The sequence below is a fragment of the Necator americanus genome, chromosome V (genome assembly GCF_031761385.1).
Source record: "Necator americanus strain Aroian chromosome V, whole genome shotgun sequence".
NCBI classification, from domain to species: Eukaryota; Metazoa; Nematoda; class Chromadorea; order Rhabditida; family Ancylostomatidae; genus Necator; species Necator americanus.
In genome coordinates this window covers 14,879,723-14,892,222 of record NC_087375.1, presented here as the reverse complement: position 1 = coordinate 14,892,222, position 12,500 = coordinate 14,879,723, and the positions used below count along the sequence as shown (strand labels likewise).

At 41.3% G+C, this 12,500-nt stretch overlaps 1 protein-coding gene across 1 annotated transcript; it reads right to left on the bottom strand.

Annotated features, from left to right (window-relative positions):
* Positions 1–3,406: 3,406 nt before the first annotated feature.
* RB195_013920 (uncharacterized protein) lies at positions 3,407–10,395 on the bottom strand (the record flags this gene model as incomplete). The annotated part of the gene is made up of 11 exons (XM_064203951.1): positions 3,407–3,511; positions 3,566–3,673; positions 3,773–3,875; positions 4,002–4,114; positions 7,197–7,261; positions 8,282–8,432; positions 8,516–8,628; positions 8,906–9,012; positions 9,878–9,975; positions 10,153–10,240; positions 10,295–10,395. The coding sequence occupies 11 exons, from the start codon at positions 10,393–10,395 to the stop codon at positions 3,407–3,409; spliced, it is 1,152 nt and encodes a 383-aa protein (XP_064059832.1).
* Between the last annotated feature and the right edge of the window lie 2,105 nt (positions 10,396–12,500).

Genomic DNA, 12,500 nt, shown 5'->3' with positions numbered 1-12,500 from the left:
GAAATTAATGAGGAAGTTGAAGACGGAAACGAGGCGAGAGTTGTCGATGAGGGATGAGGAGTACAGCTGTGCAGCTTCTTAAACATCGAAATACGAAAAAAACTGAGAACAAACTGTTTTCCAGAGAACTAGAAAGACATTTGCCAGAGAGAACAGCGAACACAAGCACGTAGAAAAGCGAGCAACATAGCGCTTGCATCGTTTCACTTCTCTAACACATCTGTTTCAAATTAGTCATGGTTGAATTGAGTTTTGTATTGAACAGGGACAGAACTCAATGAGAGTTCACTGATTTAAGGGAGAAAAAGCTAAAAAGCTTGTCTTTATGAAGTGATGCGACATGTAGAAAAAAACAGGGATAATTCGACCGATGAGAGAGAACTCGGTACACTGCAAGATTTCGAGTGGATTCTCGAGCAGCCTAGTCTGATCTGTAAACAGATATGCGATGAAAACTATGTGAAATAAAAACAGTGGAGTTGGTGCTCATGAAAAGGTTCATTTTCTTTCTCACTCAAGAGGAATGGCTTGGAAATGTTTCTTATGAGCCATAGAAAAAAAATGCACCCAGATTGCAGATCTTTGCTTTTCTTTTCTAGATTCTCTTCCTTCTAGGCAAACGTTTACGTAATTGAATGACGTATGACGCAATCACACACATGCCTCCTTATAAACACCCTCTACAAAGAAAAGCACTGGAAGAAATAAACTTAAAAAGAAAAAAACTGGAAAATTGACGTGTTCTGCTAAGTCGAGCTCGCTAGCGGAAACGCGTCAAGATTGATTAAAGGTGCTTTATCATGTGAACGAATCAAAACATCTCTGTGGGAATTACAAGCTGCGGACGTGATCGGAAAGAGTTATATCTGAGAAACTCTTTGAATACGTAGGTGGTCTACGGTCTACGCAGCTGTCAGAATATCTTCCTACACTTTTTTGTTTTCCACATTTTCAAAGTTTCGCATAGAGTTTCACAGCTGACAAATGCCCAGAAAATATTAGTTCAGTGGTGCTCGTTTATGAATAGTCTGGGTTCTAAGAAGTTTGATGTGCAGAACTCATTATTCGAGTCTCTTGATCATGCGCTCTTGTTAAATCCCCAAAACTGCTAGAGAACTTTGACGGGAATCTATTGAGCAGCCTTGTTTAATTTGGCTTCTTAGTTCCCTATCTTTTAATATTAGGTTGGCAACCAATTTCTGTTATAATTTGCAATATTCCATTTGCAAACTTTTAATTCTCACACATTTAGCTCTCAATAATTGATCCTCCATTCGTTTCGACGACATGTTCGGAACAGCCAGTCAGGCAGTTTGTAGATATCCTCCATGTAGAAGTCCGAGGGCTTGGGTCAGAGGGCTCATCCTCATCAAATGGCGTCTTTCCAGGTGATGAGCCAGAGATTTTCACGTGTGTAGTGGGACGGGACAATGTCCGGACTGTATTGCGAATGGGCAAGGATGGTCCAGTCGAGACTGCGCAGATTCATCTGAGTCAACCTCGCCACATGTGGGCGCACGATTTAAAGGCATCACACCACGAATCTGAGGTGGTGCAGACTTCAGGTGGAGTATTCGTATACAGGATGGGAGACTACGGAGAGGGAGGTGATTCCGTCCATTTCTTGCTAATTGCCGTAAAAAACGGCCCGAAAGATACGGCTTCATTCGTTTTGGCGCACCATTTTGTACAAGGAGCTCGACTGGAGCGCGTCAGCCTTGGCGGGGCCGCATCTTCCGGGCCGTTTTTTACGGCAATTAGCAAGAAATGGACTGAATCACCTCCCTCTCCGTAGTCTCCCATCCCGTATACGAATACTCCACCTGAAATCTGCACCACCTCAGATTCGTGGGGTGATGCCTTTAATTTCAAGAAGAAGACTTTCTTCTGTATTCTTCTAAGCTTTGCAGCCACCTGGTCTAACTGCTCGCAGTACTTCTCAGCATTGATAGTAGAACCATGTAGCAGAAACTTCCAATGAATCACTCCCTTTACATTTCACCAGCAACATAACATGATCTTCATGGACTCCGGTCGAGACTTTGCGACTCTTCACACGAGATAGAGGAGGAATACGGCTAGAGGTAGCCATCAAGGGGAAGCGTTAGTGATAAAACATGGAGTACTTAGGATAGATCAATGATCTACGTATAGTACTGGGCTTCTGGGTTAACTGAATAAGTTCCTAGAGCGACATCTCTGAAGTGCAACAGAAATAGCTGTCATTTATGCTATTTGTACGGTAAAGAACACAACTTGCCATGGAGACTCTCCCTCTCTTTGTTTTTGAACGAGTGAGCAGTACCATCAGACGCCAACTCCTATGTACGTGCTCTTCTCCGACCTGGAGATTGCGCCAAATTTTACATGATTGCCGTGCAAGTGACTTAAAACAACTGGAGCAACGTGCGACAGATGAGTAACGGTACACTCTGGAAGTTGGTGCGTGACGATATTCCCAATATCTGCCCTAGAGCCGGCTCGTTCATGAAAACGGAGAACGCCTAGATGCTATTGCCCGACTTTTTATGAGAAAAAATCAATCCGGCTACGCAACCTCTGTTGCCCCAGATCAACCCTAATATTACCTTAACCATAACCTTGGCAAGCACACTTCTTGACTGAAGAAAATACTGAAATCTATGACCATGCAGAATTCTGTTTCATCCTCCAGCAGAACTATCGTCGAACAACCAATGGAGGGACAAATTTCCCCAAGTTCTGGCTAGGTTCCGGTTGTTCCGAAAAAGAAATTCTTCGTAAAATCGGAGATTTCGAAACCGAGGCGCTGTCTTTGGAAGTTTCACTTTTGTGCCTCAAGGAAGATCAAATCGGATCAGTAGACGAGAGACAGTTCTGATTACTAGCGAAATTAATCACCTAAATCTTTCTGTTCAGTAGTAAATGATCACAAAAACAACAGAAAATGTCAGGTTGTCTATTTCTCTTAATACTTCTACATTCTTCTATTGTCGACAGCTCTCGTATGTGATGTGAAACAGTGACGGCAATCAAGATTTTATAACACGGTATCGTGACTTAATTGGGAACGCATTTCTTGGTTCTCTGCGACATCACGTGAGAACTTTCTTTTATATTAAACGCAAAAAAAAAACAATAAGGATTACGTGTAGTATATTACTTAACAGCTCAAGGCGGTTTCTTGCACTTCGGAAGTCGTTTCTTTGGAAGAAATCGCAAATATATTGCACGAAAACCGAGGCGCTATCTTTGGAACGAACATGAGTTTCGTTTTTGTGCCTCAAGTAGAATTGTAAAACAATTTGAAATCTTAGTATAACAGATCACACGGGTATCGCGGACATCTAACCCTCAACAACATACAAAAAATATTTCATACTACTAGTACGTCTACAAGATGCACACTCGGAAACCTAGCAGCAGTTCAGGATTTCAACGACTGCCTCCATCGATAGATGACAAATTGGTCCAAAGTACCGTACAGGAACTTTATAATGAAGAAACAGATTATGAAGTACAGGATGAGAAGCTGAAAATGAACAAAATTCTAGAGTAATCGATGAGACGAGGACCCGAACCATACCTGTAGTGGTCTCAAGAACAACAAGTGATATGCTACCACCGAGACGACAAACACCCAGAAGCAGAAGCTAAACCGCTTCACGATCGCAACCTTTGCCGGCTCATGAGTCTGAAAAATAAAGATGAGGAATTTTGTACGTTCGCTTATGATTGTATATTTACCACATTCACCCCGCATGCTTTCAAATGACAAATTGAAAACACTCACATTTTTCCAAACTCTCTGGCCTTTCTCAATTGGAAATCTTCGATTGCATGGCTTCGGTTCCGAGTAATACCCTTCCAGACAAGCTTCTTTTTGTAACCATAGTCTGTAAAAATCCTCTAGTGAAAACGTTGGATTCGTAGACTGTACCGCAACTGAATACAGTTGAACGTTAGCAGCAATTTTCCGGGTCTGTACGAAAATAGGTCACAACGGGAAAAACTTCTCGAACTCATTCAGCCATCGCCCGCAATCCGGTTCATTCCTTGGAACGTCGTTCACTGAGATCTTTTTGACGTGGAAGTGCACTTCACGCGGAGCATCGCCTTTCAGCACAAGGTCTATCTGTACAAAAACATATTATCGTTTTGTTTACGTCGTCCTCGTCCAAAGAAAAAAAACTTGATTCTTTAGCTGCACCTAGTTATCAGACACGTTTCAAAAAAAAATAATGAATTGGAAATCTAGTACGCTGCGTCTAGATGGCGATTGGAGAAGAAAGAAAGCAAACCGGGCTGATGTTCTACAGGTTCCTGATCTAAGCTTGAATTCTATTTTCATAATTACTTCACTATTCATACGTTTAATCCGGTCACATTTTCCTGGATTCATTGTGTAATATGACATATGGTGCTCACTTCATACGGTAGTTCCAGTCATTCTGGTTCTTTTTTTTTAATTTTATGATATGATTATGACTTTTCCAAATAGTTTTTATCATTAGACACAAGAAGACATACTTTTGGTCCTACAGTTACCAAAGTCAGGGGATGAGTAGTTGATGATCCTTCTCGCCAATGTCTCTTCGGCGAACAGCTAAACTCCACTTTTTGGATTTTTCTTCTATTACTTATCCATAGAGCTTTATTCCTTGCACCGCTTAGAAGTGGGCTGCTTCTGAGCGCCTACTTGCTCCTCATAACCATTTAATAGAATAAAATAGAATACAGAACATTAAGGGTGAGGATTCAACAGAAATAGAATATTGAATATTAAGGGTGAGACCGTTCTGGATGTCTACCAAGCTCTCAGCTTCCTAAGCAGTAGTGGTTATCAGAAACCGATACATTGACTTTTTAGATAGACAGATAAACTTCACATTTATTTCGCAAAATCGGCGCTATTCTTAGAACTGAGGAGTCACCCATCTGGGGTTTTTTTTCGCTTAACAGCACACTTCAAAAATAATACACGCATCAGGCATTATAAGTCACCCAGACTTTTTGATTAGGAACTGTTTCAACGGTTTTATCTTTTTTTAGCCTGAGTGGCGCTTCTGACAAAATTCGATCTTTTGATAAAGTGCTCTTATACCTTATTGTGGACCGTAACGTTTTTTTTTTACAAAAATTCATGCAACCACCGACAATGTAGTACACAAAAGTTTGGGTTTATGGCTGTTTATTCGAGTGTGCAGAAGACTAAATCAAACAAGTAGTGTCGCCAGTAATAATGGGTATTAGCTGTTGGAAAGCAACCTATATCTTTTTTTGCATCTTTTTTTAAGTGATTCCTTTACTCTAGACTCCCCTGTAATAGTTGATATACACTGCAATTGTCACTTAACGGCAGCGAACCACGAATCTGACGTGGAGAGGAACCCGTGAGAAAAGCTGGAGATGGGATTCTAGATTGCGGGATTGGAGGAGGGAGGGGGTTCAGTTCATCTCTCCGTAATCCTAGTAGAAAACGGCGTGAGAACTGCTCTAGTTCCTACGAGGTACGTTAGAACGCTACTTTATCCACACGTTCCGTTCCTCATGAGAACCTCTTGGTTTTACTTAAATAGGCTGGTGAGAAGACAACACTGGTCTCCGACCACTCGCATTCGGATGCGGCGCGTGCACAAAGCTGACGCGTTGTAACTGAAATAGTCGTAAAAAAACGTCGTCACCCACACCGTTTTTTTTCTATGACGATTAAGAAGAGCTGAGCGGAACCACCGCAGATCCGCAATCTACAGCACCATCCCTAGCTTTTCATGCGGATTCCCTCATCATGTCAGATTCGTGGTTTGCTGGTAACGTTTAAAAACGTGACTCAAAACTTTAAAAAGAACTTGACTCTAACGTGTTGGGGTCTCTCCATGAAAAAGTAAGATTGGGAAGTTGACGGCGAGCGATTGAAATGAGCGCAATCGCGCTCAGTTTCTCTTGATTTACTTGAAAAGGGCACGGGAAGTGGTTTTGTCGATTGGATTTTGCTACAAAACACCTGGCAATTGGTCAGAAATGTGAGTATGCCAATGCAGGGATACGCGCCGCGTCTGCGAACGAGTAGACAATCAGTAGGCCAGTGGCGCTCTCTCCTACACACGTTCGTAATTTATATTCGTAGGGTCAAAACATGAAGCGCGATGCAGTTACGTAAGCGGAAGCTTACGCGCTCGAAGCGAAGCAGCGGAGCAGTTGGGATCGAATGAGGACCCACGTTAGCTCCTCTCATCGCTGCAGTTTGCAATGGTTCCGCCTCGATTCCTACCGCTATCTCCACCACGCCGTCGCTTGGTGTGCAGCCGTTTACGCAACTGCACCGTACTTCATGTAAATTTGACTCGACTACATAATCCTAACCCTATCTTCGCGTAGAGAGATATCGTAGAGAGATGTAAATTTTGTGGCATGCCACCTGTTGGGAGGTGCAAAAAGTGGCGAGTGTTCAAAGGAAGCGCTCAGCTGAGCGTTTACCACTCTTGTGTGCATTTTGTCCGACGCTTTACGAAGAAGTACCGGATCGGTCCACGTATAGATGCCTCAAATTTCTAGATATACATTCCCAAACACTTTGGCATCGACAATTCGAGAAACGGTAGGTCCCCCAACAAAGTGCTATTGAACTCATTTTACGCCAGAAAACTAGAATCGTATTGTACTCCATGAGTGAAGAAAGAAGGCAAAACAGCTTTATTTTCGTCGTATTTGTCTCCTCAAGGACAAACGGATAGATATGTGGGATGCTAGCGCTGGTCAGATGTTACACGCACGCCCAACATACACTATCCAACTTTATCGTCTTCACAAAGTTCTACTATCACATTTATTTCACTATTCATATGTAAAATACAGTTCAAAATTTTCTGATCTATGGTGTAACATACCATGAAGACCACCTAACGTAAATAACCCAAAAAGTAACGGGAAGCAGCTAAGTAGTTCTTCAATTTCAAGGATATGAAATCTATATTCCTCTCTTGTAGAAATGCAGTTTGCGCATTGTTCTAAGTCCCACGCTTTTGTACTGAATTCATAACGATTTGTGGAGATAAAGGTGCGATGAAGACATAATAGTCGTAACATTTTCTGGTCAAATATTTTAATTTGGTAGGAAATCCGAACTACTTTTTCTTTTTTTCTGAACTCCTTTTTGTTCATGGTTGTACTACAGCAGTTGCTAGGATAGGTTACCAATAAGCGGTTCACACTCTCACCTCGGACTGTACAATGTTGTGGGGATACGCGATTGTGATATCGTAGATGTAGGTAACGAAATTTGCTGAAAAATATACTCTGTTGCCAGTTGCAGAAACGCATGAACATAACGCATTAAGACAATACACATAGATGACTCCTAGTTTTCTCCTGAACCCTCCGAGGATTTACGAATGATTAAGCTGAAAATGGTCAGATACCCTTTAAAGGCATCACCCCACGAATCTGAGGTGGTGCAGATTTCAGGTGGAGTATTCGTATACAGGGTGGGAGACCAGAGGAAGGTGATTTCGTCCATTTCTTGCTAATTGCCGTAAAAAACGGCCCGGAAGATACGGCTTTATTCGTTTTGGCGCACCCTTTTGTACAAGAGGTTCGGTTGGAGCGCGCCAGTTTTATGCGGCACCGCATCTTTCGGGCCGTTTTTTACGGCAATTAGGAAGAAATGGACGGAATCACCCTTCTCGCCATAATCTACGATTCCGTATACAAATACTCCACCTGAAATCTGCAACACCTCAGATTCGTGGGGTGATGCCTTCAAGAACACCATCGGCAGAGGTCTTCACAGCCATCAAAGCGAGGGTGCTAAACAGTAATATAATCACCGCCGCACGAACTGTTTTGAGCAGTAAATTGACGTCCGTAATGGAAGTGGACACCGATACCCGTTGGTGGATAATCGTTGTGGAAAGGGTGCTACTGCCGAAGCTAACGAAAAAGTATTTGGCAACGATTCCGACTAGGATGTTATCTTTTTATTTTTTTTTTTATCTCACCACTTTTCTTTTTTCGAGAAAGTGTTTTTCCTCAGTGAAGTTTTTCATCTGTGCTCTGTTCTATTTCTTCCTAATTTGTTATCAATTTCACCGTTGCATCCCAGTCGCATCCTTGGAAGGTCTTCCTATTTGTTTCTACGATTACTTCAGTTCTATGCTCGAGCACCTTAGGTTATCTTGGACAACTGACAACTTTCAGAACATCAAATCGGCTAATAAGCAAAAAAATTGGTTGATAAAAACAATTTCAAACACATAAATTACAACTAGAAAAATGGGCAGGAACAAAAGGATCAAAACCAGACCTTCTCTCATTTTTGTCAAAAGATGGTAGAAACCAGCAACACGGGGATACAGGAGATGTTTCAACTGCTTGAGACCGTTCTTTTTTGCATACTCCAAACTTTTTGTGGTTGTCCACGGAGATTTGTCGGTTCCCTCGGGAAAGAGCAGTAGCTAAAAACGTTTACACCATATTCGTCATTCACCGATTTTTTAGGAGTTATTTCCAGCAAACCGTCGTGTTTTGGACAACAAACCTGATAGTTGTTATTCATGCTCTTGTAGTAGTCTATAGCAGTATCAAATGTGACTGCATCTTTTTCCATGTTCCGTTGTAGAAAAAGAAAATGCGACGCGGACATGCCAAAACCTGCAACGTGAAACCTCAGGTAGATGGCACACATGTCCCTCGGAGGAAGAGTAGGTTTGCTTGTTGTATCACCAGAAATTTCTCTCCATTTTACAACAGCAGCACAGTTTTTGAACGAATCCTCAAAGCGCCACAGGATATCACACCGTTTAGTAATCTCGAGTTTACACTTGCACGCTTACCATTTTTATGGATGATAGACGAGATCTCCTAACTTGTTCCCAAACGAAGACAGAAGGACTGAAAGTACCTGAGCGAATAATTGGGAAAGTCTCACCAGCTCCTGGAAGATTCTGCAGTTGGGCTTTGAGAGAGATCTTGTTAGATGTGATGAGCCAGGGATTCATCTGATACAAAGCCGACCACATATACATCCAGTCTAACCTGAATTTGAATCCCATCCGTGCAACATCCACCAGCTCCAAGTTCTACAACTTTCTTTTCTAAAAATTGCTGCCGCCACTACCCAATACATTCTCACACGAAATCCACTGGCTACATGGTTGAGTGAGTTAATTAGTTGTGCGTCAGCAAAATGCTTGGAACTACATTAGAAGTTTCTGGGAACTAAAACTAAAACTGAAACTCTTCAAAGATAAAAGTAATATGACAAAAAATCTCATGAAAAAAAGAGATTCTATCTAGCGAAAATTCAGCGACAAGTTCCGAAAAAATGTCCATAAAGCCCCTAGCAAAACAGAATGAAAATCTGGAAGGAAAGCAACCGGAGAAGAAACGAATAATGCAATAATAAAAGAGTGTCCTGAGGGAAGTATGCTGGCTTATTTCCTTCAGTTTAGTTTCGTGTGTTTTGTCGAATGCTCTACCGTTGCTCTACTGTCCAAGTCTGATCCACAAATAAGACAGATTTTTTCGCATCCCACACGCCACATCCTTTTCTATACTTGGCGCCGTACCATTGCAAAAACCATGCGCACGCTAACACAATGTTGCTAATGGTGGCGTGAGAGATCGGTGCATAACCACCGCCCGGGTGCATTTGAGTACCAACACTAACTAACCACAATATCAGCAAAATCCGTACATACGCGAGCCATGGAATTGAAGAGTTCATTTTAAAAAATCTGGCTTGAGTTCGAGTACGTTTACGAACACATTCCACGAAATTTATTCACAGATAGCCTTGACAGCTTGAAAGAGAACTTGCAATAACACACATATGTAGAGCCAACTTTTAGCCGCTAACTGCATTAGGCTCTGGATTTATTTCCACTACTGAGAAACATACCTTGTCCTGTGGTTCATTATTATCAGTGCAGGCTTATCGTACTCGATCTCGTCTCCAGACACTCGCACTTTCATCCCAAAAATCAACTCAAGAAATCCCTGCAAAAGGGTTATCGTTAACCTCAGGATGCACTTAAGTCCACAAGAGATGGAAAGTTCAGGGACAAACTGTATTACGAATTGCACGAATGACAATGAGCCACGAGCTCCGACGCCCCAATTGGAGAAAGTCGGAACTCGTTTTCTTTAATCCATCTCCAATCAAAAATTGCCTACAATTGGAACCATCATCCAGAAGCTGACTGAACGATCCATGAGCGACCGCCATGTTGCGTGTTTGCCGAGGAGGATGAGGAACACAAAACTAAGCAATGTTTTCATAAGCTCACGCCTAACCAATTAACAATGTTCTACTCACATGGAGATGATGTAGGCACCAAAGAGTGACGTCCACAGGATGGTTATTCCGAAAATCCAACCAAAGAGCGGCCGAATGATCTTGAATAATGATCTCAGCATCTAGCGCTATATTAGACTCATCGGATCTGAAGACGGACTGTTTCTCACCCTTTCAATTGTAATGAGATTCTCTTTTCGAACTTTCGAAAGCATAAGTATCAAAATAAAAGACGATATGGGGAAAGGAAAAGACTCATATATTTTCATCTATGAAGCTTGGTCAACAACCTCACCTTCAGCTGGCACATTACAAAGCAGTTGAAAAGTTCGACTTTCAATGAACCTCGGCACAGTTGAATTTATATTATCGAGTTTGATAAGCTGTACACGAGGTTGTTAAACAAATTTATTGGCTAACGTTTCGGCTATATCGCCTTCTTCAGAGCCTGAAAGGGGCGATATAGCCGAAATAAAGGCGGAAAGGAAATAATAAAGGGGCATGAAACTAAAACGTTGGCTCGAAAATCGCTGGAAGCATTTTGGATCCAAGCCAAAAACCCTAAAATGAACCGCAAGGGTGAATGTCTGTCGATAACGCGGGAACTCGCGCCATATCTCGAATGGTTTGTCCGATCCGAATGTGACATTCGAACCATTCGCCCTCGTGATCGATCAGTCAGCGGTCCATGCTAGGCGTCTCCGATATAAGGTGAGCATTCAGTGTAGTCGCTAAATTTGTGATTGAAAGCAGGCGTGGAGTCTATCAGTTTAGCTGTGGAGAGGTTGGTCGTTTGAATTTTAGATTGAATATCGCCCCTTTCAGGCTCTGAAGAAGGCGATATAGCCGAAACGTTAGCCAATAAATTTGTTTAACAACCTTGTGTACAGCTTATCAAACTCGATGATACAATCTCACCTTCATCGCTTTCGGATAGCGACGCATAAGGGTGAAAGAAACAGAGCAGAGTTTTCAAAGCAAGTGGTCAAGTTTACGGAAAATAGCTATGTAAATATTGGCTGGTCTCTTCCATTGATACACAAACAAGAGAAAAAGGAATTCCAGAATTTAGACACATAAAAATCTGTAATCCGTGTATTCAAGCTAGAAGCTATATATATATATATATATATATATATATATATATATATATATATATATATATATATATATATATATATATATATATATATATATATATATATTATTCTGCCAACCAAAAAGTCCTCTCTTCAATTTCGAAAGGAGTTTCAAAAAGCACAGGAAAACCTATCAAGGTGAAAGTATAGAAAGATGTGGATCGCCTCTGATTTGAGCCACTCTACGAGGAATCGAAGAGCATTTTAAAGCACAAATTTCCTTGTTTAGGCTTCGAATATTATAGTTGATATAAACAAGCAGAAAATGTCGTTGGTGAATTCTCCAACGGGTGAACTGCAGTCTGCAGTGTAAAAAGATGTATTTGTTTTTTGATGGTTTAATATCACGGGAAATTTTTGTGATCCAAGATGTGATCCAAGATGGAAGAGCACTGCTATGTTTTTCATCATCGAGAAGATTAAAAATAAAATCACTATTAATAACATTGAATTAGTTTTAAAAACAGCTGTGGTCATGGTAAAAAGTACGGTAATAAAGAAATCACAGTTTCGCTATCCATGCACTCCCTTAAATTTGCCGAGCCTTGAAAATCCTCGTGGAACTGAAGTGAAGGACCGAGGTCTTGAGTTTATAGGATACTGTACAACTACCATACAAATATAGTCCTCCACAATAGCTCTATGTATCTGAGCATTGATCTCTTGATTGATAGGATAGATCTCTCCGTCCACCAAACGATATCCTGCAGGATATTCCAATAAAGAATAAGCAGAGAAGGATTGAACAGAGGAAAGTGAAAGAACAGAAGCCACGTGTCCTCGTCTGAGTCAAAATAAAGAGTGTGAAAGACGAAAATACGCAGAATTTTTTGAAATTGTGTAATTCGTTGAAACACTTTTGATTCATTTTGTAGCTCTGAATCTTTGGATATTTGTCCAGCTTTTTGTCGGATTTCAAATTGTTCACGGGATAGCTGAAGGTTGGCAACCACTCTTTCAACAACCAGCGTAAACTTTCCTCCAAAGACAAAGTCCAGAACTGGCAGGACAATTTCCTTCACAACAAAACTGACTACTTCTTCAAGCATAAGGATTGTAAATAGTGCAGAGGAGTATCTAGTCGAATA